Below are 10,268 nucleotides of genomic sequence, written 5' to 3'. Positions count from 1 at the left end.
TTATTTTTGATTAATAATTTCATTTGCTACTGTTTCTTTGTACATTATTGTTTAATTTCGTGCTGATGTCAGTTTGTCTTTTAATTTGTCTTTGTAAAAAAAATACAAATGAAGTGTTTTGAAGAGAAAAAAAGAAGAAGACGAAAGCCAAACGCACCGCTTGTGACCTGCGAACGTCACCGCCCCTCCGGTTAGCCCAGGAGCATAAACCGAACACTCCCTCCAACAAGCAATCCGTTCAGAAGACACTTCCGGGAGATGTGTTGGACGCTTTTTTCGCTACTTTTAGTCTTAACGCTAACTTTTTAGATCAACTCCATTATAATTTTCCAAAAATAACAAGTTGACGAAGACGCAGGAGTAACCCGACACATAGAAAGTTGAAGACAAGAGGACGAAAATAAGCAGGAGTCGCTTTTTTTAACAGGTAAAAAAAAAAAAAAAAGCTCGTAGGTGTGTTGTCGCCTCTTTGTTTGTGGTTTTGCTTTAATGTCAAAAAGAGGATTTTTTTTTTTAACGGTCATAACGGTCGACCTACCGCTGCTAAAGCTCGGTTTTCTGTGAATTTGTGAATTAAAGTTTGTGGGGAAGTAAAGTTCAGAGGATCTTTGAAACGAACACACCCATCAAACTGTTTTTATGCTTCACTCAAACATGGATGCAAAGTTTTTAGTGTCTTTAAATCTTATTTCTGCCTGTCTTACTGAGTCTTATGAGGTATATTTAACAGATTTATCTAAAGATAATAAAAATTATCTCAAGTCACAAAGGTGAGTCTGTGTGGAGCTTAAATGTTGCGAAATTATTGTAAAAAGTTGCCAAAAACCTTAAAAATACTGGAGATTATTTTATAGATTGTCACAAGGAGGTCTGGGTGATTGAAGGTCATTATGAGGAAATGAAGGGTTGATTCAGGACCTCTGTAATGCTCATTATATAACCTGTTGCTCTGCATGTTCTGGTTTTAAAAAGTGTCATATTTTAACAAACAAACAAACCCTGTGAGAGGAAGTAGCAAACATCTTCCTTATCATAAACAGAAGTAGATAAAATACCTGCAGGGCTCAGTTTGTTCCTGTCATGGTTTTATGCTGCAACCTAACGTTTCAACACACAGTTGCTCAATAACAATATATATGATCCATCGGGATAGTATGTAGGTCAAAGGTCAGCGTTACGAGTTATCAAAGATCTGTCATATATAAAGTGTTTATTAGCAGTGACAGGAAGGTGAAGACGGGGGCCAAGATCATCGAGTTAAAAGCATCTATGGATAAAAAAATACAATTAAAACTAAGCAAATAAAGTAGTCTGATTTTTGTTTTGCTGTTTGTAGAAAAGGGATGTCATTTGTCCAAATTTGACAAAGGAATTTTCATGTTTGCTGTGTTAAAAGAAAGGCATTAAGTTTTCATATTTCAGGTTCAATTGAACTAATTTATTTAGTTATAAAAGCAGGATTTGGGTCACTTTCTTTTAAAACGCTTGTTATATTTAGCCACGTTTTTAAAAAAACATTATATAAAAGTTAATTTGAGTGAAGCAAAGTCGGATTTTTAGTAAAAGTCTCTGGATCAACGTGGTTTTAAGAAAAAGAATACTTTGTGTGTGTCAGGAAATGTCCGCTGAAAGTCAGTCCGAGGGTCACAAATGGCCCCTGCACCACATGTTGGACTCCCTGGTGCAGACGTTACCTCAGATCCGTCCTGTTCATGAAAGCAGGTTTTACCCCATCTTAGCTGCAGGGGTTGGTGGCGGCCGCTGACCCTCAGCCTTTTTATGGATGTAGATGTAATTCGCTTTTAGACCACCAGAGGGAGACATATAACCTGATCGAGAGAAATTAATGAGGCTGATGGGATTGGACTCAGAAATGAGGTAAATAGTTTATACCTGAATGAGCTGAATGAGTCATGAGTCAGTTTATTGGCTTGATTAAAATATAATCTAAAAACAAACCAGTGCTGTTAATGTTCTTGAAGCAAAACTTGAGCTTCAGTTAATTCACATTTTTTGTCACACACTCTAATCTTTATTTGGTAAATAAATGAGTTACAGATAAGAAATTAAAGCTGGTTGAAGTTACTGCTGATGCCTGAAAGCAGTAAAATGGTCAAAACTCTGATCTCATAAGTCGGTTTGTTGTTTTTGTTTTGATAAACTTACAAATAAATCTTGTTTTTAAACAGATGATATTTTTATTTAAGTCATTTTACAGAGGAGGCAGAAAGTAACAGACCTTTAATAAAATTTGTAAACGTTGAACTTTTTCTCCTTAGACTTTAAGAAGATGATGGAGGCATCGGAGGAGAACGGAGACGTCGCTGCCGCGTCCAACACCACAGAGGAAGAAGAAACGCCTCCAGAGGACGGACGTCACGACGATGTGGACTTAAAGGTGAGGCCAGAGTCTGGACCAATGAGACGGAGCGTTTTTAAGTCCGTTTCCAGGGAACGGAGTTTGATGTGACCTTTGCTGAGGCGCGCATCAGGGCTCGTTCTGCGTCATCACGCGTTCATCCTTAATGCGACGCAGCAGCGCTGAGTCTTTCTGCTGCTGTGAGGACCGACCTCGCCCTGCTGCGCTTCCTCTGCAGAATCTAACTCACCAACATCTGTGTCAGGTGGCTGTCTCTGTGACCTCTGACCTCTCTGACCCCAAGCTGAAAGCAGCAGGGAGTAATATCCAATATGGCAGCCCTGATGGGTTTTGATCCGGGCTAACTCGATTGGTTAGCTTCGTGACCCTTGAACTTCTTACTGCTGGGGCTGTGATGCATTCAGAAACAGTTTGAAATTAGAGTTTAGAGAATTATTGGTGATAATAATATTCTGTTTTTTGTTTTATTTCGGCTCTATTATTTGAGTTTTAACAAACTGAGTAACGGTAACAACATTCAGCTAATTGAAGGGAAGCTAACTGGAGTAGCTTAGCTTCATCTCATATGGATGACGGTGATGTCAGCCGGGTCGTAAAGGTCACACAGATGGAGGGAAGCCTTCAGATGACTGGTGGTGAAGAAATGATGATTTATTACAGCTGAAAATGGTTGTTGTTTAATTTTTCTGAGAATTAGTTTTCATGTTTTTCTTGTTAATCTTCAGTAATTTAGTGCAGTGGCTGGTTGTTCTGTTTTTAACATGTAACATAGTTTAACTTAAATAAATAATGTTCCATTTTTTGTTGGTTTTTGCCATAAAAATCTCATAAAATGTGTTGAACTTTGAGTTTGTATCAGGACTAAATGACAGTTTAATGTGTGAAAATGTTGCCTTCTTTCTCTCTGCAGGAAACAAACAGCAACTCCAACCACGCAGGTGAAGACGCAACTGACAGTTCGACGACGGCCGCAGCAGCAGGGGTCGCCGTGGAAACGGACGAAAGCCAAGGTAAAGGTTACTGTTTTTTTCTTTACTTTGTGCCAAAAACTGGATGACAAAAGTTTCCTGTTTGGTGTTTTGGTTTCAACTAGTTTTGTTTATTTTATTTGCAGCTTTGTTTATTTATTTTGGATATTACAAAATGTCTCCCAGTGCTAAATGTTCATTAGAATTTAAAGTTTTGATAATGTGTCTTTGCATTATTATACTATTACCATGATATTTCTGGAAAATGGTCTCAAAACAACAACATTATCTTTTATTGCAACAACTTCTGGCGCAATTTATTGTCCAGCAAAATTCATCATGCCAGCCTATATGCAAATATTGATTCAGTAATTGTTTAAATTTATCATCCGATGAATTGATCTAATGTTTACTGTGACAGGCGCTGTCATGACATAAGAACTTTAAAAATATGTAAAAAAAAAATATATATATAGTAAGACTGATTTGTCCTGTCTCCAGAGGTGACGGTCGCCCCCCAGAAACCAAACGGTGGACCTGTGGTCATCGAAGCCAGCAACAAGAACCTGGCCAGCGAGAAGCTGGAGCGAGTCCGCAAGTGGAGCATCAGCAAATACAAGGTGGGCGGAGCCTAACCCAGCAGCTTCGCTCACAGCTGCCGGATCTGACGGTGCTGTCTCTGCCGCCGCAGTGCACCCGGCAGGCTCTGGCCGAGCGGATGGGCCGCGGCTCCCGGACGGTGGACCTGGACCTGGAGCCGCGCCTGGAGCTGCTCAGAGACGACCGGCAGCGCTACGACCACATGACCAAGCTGGCTCAGACGCTGGCCAGTCAGTTCGCCCAGTTCTCCGTCACCCAGAAGGCGATGGCCGACGCTTTCACCGAGCTCAGCTTCAAAACCAAGAACCTCCACGTGAGTCTTGAGGAAATCCACCGGATCCACAACAAACTGCTGGTTCTCTACTTGCTTTACTCCCAGGCTGTTTTCACACCTTATGGTCCAGTAGAACCAGTTTGATTTGGCACTAAAACTCCAAGATTTGTCATATTTTCAGCTGGTGTGGTTTTCTTTCACACTGCACTGAGTGAAATAATCCAAACTAATTGAAAGACCTGTTCCCCTCCTCGCCTGCGGGGGCGCTGCTCCAAGAACTACTGAAGGAAACGACTCAAAAAACTCTGAAGAAAACACTTGCTATGTTTCTGTTCAACTGTTTGAAATGTGTAAAAAAGGAAAATCAACCTTTATTGGTGGGCAAACCACCTCAAGCAATCGAGATTTTTTTTTTGAATCAACCTTCAAAAGCGTTGATGTAACCGAAACTACTGAGCAAAACTTCCTTCTTCACGAAATGTAAACAAAAATGGACTAGAGTCCGATTTTAGCAGTTCAAAAGAACATTTCTCTTTTGACTTTGGTAAAATACACCGAATCATTTCTCCCATTAGTGTTAGACTCATATTTGGTTGGTTGTATTTACCCAGAATACCGTGCGCTGTAGTCTGCTTCCTGCTTTTAGAGCGATCTCTGGTCCGCTTGGCGTTCACAGATGAAGTGAAACCGCACCAGAGTTCACTTCAACCGAACTAAGACTGAGATCAGAGTTCACTTTTTTGATTGTTCACACCTCCCCAAACAAACCGGACTTCCTAGACAAACAGTAGAGTTCAGTTGCAGCCTGGTTCAACCCTGCTGTGGTAAATGCACTGTAATATGTCAGACCTCTTTGTTTACACGTCGTACCGTCCTAACGTGACCGCAGGTGGAGTTCGACATGAACGCTGAGGCTCAAAAGTTTCTGTCGAAGAGCACAGAGACCCTGCAGTCGGCCATCAACGCCTTCACCTCCGACATGAACACTCTGGTGAACAAAACCATCGAGGACACCATGATCAACGCCAAGCAGTACGAGGCTGCCAGGTGGGTGGAGCGCATACCTCCACAGGGCTGCATAGGGCGCTGTTCTCTGGTAACGGGTCTTCCTGTTTACCCCTGTGGTGTCCAGGATCGAGTATGATGCGTACCGAGTGGACCTGGAGGAGCTGAACATGGGCCCACGGGACGCCATCACCCTGCCTAAGCTGGAGCAGGCCCAGAAAACCTTCCAGGGCCAGAGGGAGCGGTACGAGAAGGTCCGGGACGACCTGTCCGTCAAAGTCAAGCTGCTGGAAGAGAACAGGGTGAGACGGAGCGCCAGGTTCTGTTTGTTGGTTTACACAACCAACAACCCATGGCTTTAGAGGTGACCCATTGTGTTTCCTTGAACAGGTTGTATAAAACCTGTTTGTTACTTTTTTCTGTCAATAAGTTTATTAGATGTTTTGAAAATGTATACAGAACAGAAAAAAGAAAATAAGACAAAACTTATACCTCACAGGTACAGAAAACAAAAAACAGGAGGCGTGTACATGAATTACATTTAAATAAAATTATATGAGAAACTGAAAGATATGCATCATTCACATTATTGGTCTTTTTATTTTGAAATATCCAAGAACACGTTTCCATCTTTTTCTAAAAGCGTAGAGTTTCCCATTCAGACTGTGTCTCAATCTTTCTCTGTTACTTTGTTTTGCACAATATCATTTTTAGATGAGATTTTATTCTGATCAATTCTGCCTGTGTTGAGCAGAATGAGCTGTTTTAGTGCTCTGTCCCTTTAAATCCAAATAAGCTACTGCTGGCCACGCCCCCCAACTCAACTCTCGTGAAAATGGTTGCAAACAGATGTGCAAGTTTAAAACCATACAACTTTGAAAAGCATTAGTAGAGCCTGCTGCACAACCGACAAGAATGCAGGAAGTTTTTTCTGGATGGTAAGTCAACAACAAGACACTTGTCTTTTCCAGCAGCCGGTGTATAGCGATAACACCAGCTGTCCAAATGTGCTGGAACTCAGCTTGGGTTGCTAGGTGGCGGGCGGAATTCCGTGGAGGTTGCTAGGTAACGGGCTGGAGTTGCTAGGTGATGTTACATTGCGAAGGTTTTTGAAACGGCTCATTCTCCAGACACTAAAAAGTATTGCCTTATTCCCAAAAATTATTGGGTGTTTTTTTTTAATACTTGTCTACTTTTAGAACAAGTAAAGACCAAAATATAAGCACAAAAACATTTAAATTTTGCATAATGGGATCCCTTTAAAGACAGAAACAGCAGCTGATTAACCGTGGCTTCGCTCTCTGTCTGCAGGTGAAAGTCCTCCACAACCAGCTGTGGCTGCTCCACAGCGCCGTCGCTGCTCACTGCTTGTCATGTCACAGTTTCCTGGAGAAAAACATGCAGCAGGCCGTGGAACACCTAAACGTCGCCAGCGCTGACGCCCCCTCCTGGCTGGAGGAGAGCTGACGAGCATCAGGACCAGTTTGAGAGACTTTAAGATGCGTTTGAAAGGTTTCTGTTCGCTTTATGCTGGGAGTTAGAAGGACAGTAATTTATTTTGGGTGATGAAAGGGACATTTGGGTTTGATATGAAATTATTATTGTTTAAAAATTAAATTTTCCGTTTTTGAATCACATATTTAATTGGAAGAAACCAACAAACCCTCTTTGTTTCCTCGGCCGGGATTCAAGGCGTTGTTCTGTAAATCCGTTAAATCCTCTGAGAGGCGCTAAGCTTCTCTTTGAACTCTGAAAATCTGCTGCCGCTGCAGTCAGAAAGTCACAAAAGGTGCCTGAACGCCACGGCTGGAAAACAACTTCAGAGTGGATTAGGGATCTCAGTCCTCAGCCGACTAAAACCGCACAACTCTGTTTGCATTTCCTTTATTAGAAAACCAAACACTCAGGCAGCTCTCCGACTTTACAAGCCGGGAAACATCTTTTCTAATACATTTCCTTTATTCACCTCAGGAAAATCATTTTGAAGAGCTGAACCCAAATTCAGATGAGAAGCATAAGGTTTATAAAGATTCAGTAAAATATTAACAAACCTCCATTCTGACTCCAGACAGCTGAGGAAATGAAGGTCTGGCTTGTTCACAGATTCAGATTTAAAACCTTTACCAGCTTTACAGCGACCAGTAGTTTGGATGAGGCCATTTCTAAAATGCTGAGGTTTATTTCGAACCTGAGTGTCGGTAGCGCTCGTTTTGGTGGACCAAAGGTTAAAATGTATTTTGTATTCATGTTGATGACAACGTTTTCTTCTTTGCTAAAGTTTAGATTTCATTAGCTTTGTGTTTGATGCGATTAACATCCAATTAGCTGTTCTGTTGGTCACATAACAGAAAAATTAGGAAATATTTAAACTCTTCTATCAACTAAATGAAATGTTGCTGGAAATCTTCCAATGATGGTTTAATCTTGAACTAAATATTTGTGTTTGTTAAAGATGGTGGGATGAAAACTGTTTCCTTCAAGTGACGTTTTATTTTTAGGCCAAACGGTTTTATGTTTATTTAGTGCGACTCTTCAGGCACAACTTTAATACCAATAACATGAGACTTTGTGATTTATTATATCCTTATTTACCAGGTTTAATAATAAACTAACACAACTTATTATTTTCTACAAGCCAAAAAGAGAAACAGAAGTTCACCGTATGCTGATGATGTTAAACTCTTTGTAGTTTTGCGTTAACAGCAGGTTGAGCCGTTTTAAAGATAATTCAGTAACATTTTTCTCTCTAGTAACAGTCTGTATAACACCAACTAACTAAATATGGGAAAGTTTATACTTTATCTTTCCTTAGTGGTGGTTAAAGATGGAGACCCTGCTATGTTTTCAATGATTTATGAGAAACGTAGCCGGATCGCTGCAAACTTGGAAAACTTTAGACGATGTGGAAGCTGCGATGCCTTCAGTTCTCACCAAACCGTGTTGTCTTGTTTGTGGCAGATGCAACCGACCCAAACCGCACCGTTCTGCTACTCCTTCAGTTGGAGGTCATTGGGTTGGTTTGGGTGAAGCTGCTGGCGACACACAACACGGTCAGTTCATTGGAGGACAGAGAAAAACGTTGCTGATTGGGACAAAGACAACAGATGGTCGTCACACTAGTATGACGTAGCGTCAGTGGTTTGGGTTTACTGCCTCCGGCCCAGTGAGAGTCAAACTGAAATATTCGGAACCATAAAATGGCCGACCAAACCGGTCCGTACCGAACCGCTCAATGGAAATGAGGAAACTGTGCTTTCATATCCAAAATCAAACCTCCTAGGGAAGGTTTTCCCATGTTGAATGCCTTGTGGAACGCTCCATAAAACATAATTATGGCCCCAATGCGTCCCAAACACCCCACCAAGGCTCCGGAGTATCTCTAGTGATCTGTTACCTCACACCAAAAACCTGGATTTCTGCTTGATTTACTCCCAGAAGTCCATCTGGACAATCCAGGTTTGATTCCAGAACATCAAACTGATCTGCAGAACGTTTTCTCCATGTTTAGAACCGTTCTGGATCTAATAAATAATGAATCCTTAGTATTTTCTTATAATCCCCACAAAATCTCCACCAAGACTCTGCAAAGACCGACCATGTTTTAATGTTTTTGTCTCAGCTTGGTCTTCATCCAGTTAACAGTTTTTTCTTAAATTCTGACATTCCAGATTATTTCCAGCACTTTGTTCAGTTTAATCTGTACTCCAAAGTAAAATCCCAGTTTATTTCCAGGCTGTAATTGTTGGAGGGAACAAGTGAAGTGTTTGTTTCATTAGAAGGTTTCAGAGTCTTTATCTGAGATTTTCTTCAACACCAAATCTTTAAGTTGGGAGAAAATATGGACCAAAATATCTTTTCTTTTTATGACTAAATTATTGATTTATGTTATTGAAAATTTCATGACTTATGATGTTTCCTGATGTCAAACGTTTGTGTGCCTTACGTGTTTCTTATGACTTTTCTGATGTTTGCTCTTGTATTTCTTTTTTTCTGTCCTTCACCTTGAAAGTAAGACAAACTATGCAAAAGCTGTGGATCCTTGTGTGCAATAAAGTCCTGACTTTAATTATGTTTAAGCTGCCAATATCCAACAAACAGCTGCATTGAATAAATGACACCTTCATAAGAGATTTGTTTTAAGGTTTTAATTTTAGAATATGACAGGAAACCTTCCAGATTTAAACTGTTATATTTTCAGGTAATACAATCTTTATTTTGTGACTCCCAAACTATTATTTTGGTGTTTGACTTGATCAGTTTATATTCTTGGTTCAGAATTATTTAACTTTAAATTGAAGTGGGATTGGTTTCTTTATTTTTTGTGACTTAAACTCTTCATAAAAGTTCATTATGAAACAAAATTACATCATTTTCATAAAACTAAGTGAAAATTTTGTTAGAATCTGCTAGAAATAAATTAAAATAAATCAATATTCTTTGAGCAAAGGGTGAAAACATTTTACCTTTTCTTCAAATCTGCTTATTAAAAAACACACAGTAAGCTCTTAATGCAGCATTATTTCATCAGTTTCTTTGACTTTTATAAGTTTATTTACTTCCCAGCTGTTGACTGTTTGGGATTTTTCTCATCCCGGTAAAGTTCTGGATAGTTTTCCTGCATCAACAGCAGGGTTGGTGGTTTCCTGGGATTTCTCTGTTGGAGTCAGGATGCGTCAGCATTTCAGCTACTCGCATCAAACAAATTATCATGACAACCCTTATCTAGAAAGATTCACAGAGGTTAAAGTCTAGAAAATGTTGAAGTTTCTTGGCTATTATTGATAGAAATTTGTGTGTTTAGCTTGTAAAATATACCAACAAACTACTGACGACACATTTCTGTTGGATTTTATGTTATTTTAAAATGATTTGTTCAACTGATTGGTTTTTAGGTACTTTCCACTCCTATATTTTGGATTTTACCTTCCTCTTCTTCTTTCACTTTTAAAGTCTGGAGACTGCTCTGAGAAGAAAACATTTAAGTGTTTACAGGAAAAGGGGAAACTACTTTCTAAAATAATCATTACATTTTGGACCTTTG

General features: G+C 39.9%; 1 protein-coding gene across 1 annotated transcript; it reads left to right on the top strand.

Moving 5' to 3' along the window:
* The first annotated feature begins 207 nt into the window (after window positions 1-207).
* LOC103480852 (arfaptin-1-like) lies at window positions 208-9,355 on the top strand. The gene is made up of 8 exons (XM_008436047.3): window positions 208-427; window positions 2,280-2,398; window positions 3,291-3,390; window positions 3,850-3,968; window positions 4,040-4,261; window positions 5,112-5,269; window positions 5,355-5,529; window positions 6,539-9,355. The coding sequence occupies exons 2-8, from the start codon at window positions 2,291-2,293 to the stop codon at window positions 6,692-6,694; spliced, it is 1,038 nt and encodes a 345-aa protein (XP_008434269.1). The 5' UTR covers window positions 208-427; window positions 2,280-2,290; the 3' UTR covers window positions 6,695-9,355.
* The last annotated feature ends 913 nt before the right edge of the window (window positions 9,356-10,268 follow it).

The sequence above is a fragment of the Poecilia reticulata genome, chromosome 18 (assembly GCF_904066995.2).
Source record: "Poecilia reticulata chromosome 18, P_reticulata-male-v2, whole genome shotgun sequence".
Lineage (NCBI taxonomy): Eukaryota > Metazoa > Chordata > Actinopteri > Cyprinodontiformes > Poeciliidae > Poecilia > Poecilia reticulata.
This window is presented reverse-complemented; position numbering and strand designations above follow the sequence as displayed.

Bases quoted from the DNA above. Each gene is read 5' to 3' on its own strand.
- LOC103480852 (XM_008436047.3), top strand. From the start codon at position 2,291: ATGATGGAGGCATCGGAGGAGAACGGAGACGTCGCTGCCGCGTCCAAC. The intron at 2,399-3,290 runs GTGAGGCCAGAG...TTCTCTCTGCAG, and splicing joins ACGACGATGTGGACTTAAAG to GAAACAAACAGCAACTCCAA. The intron at 4,262-5,111 runs GTGAGTCTTGAG...ACGTGACCGCAG, and splicing joins TCAAAACCAAGAACCTCCAC to GTGGAGTTCGACATGAACGC.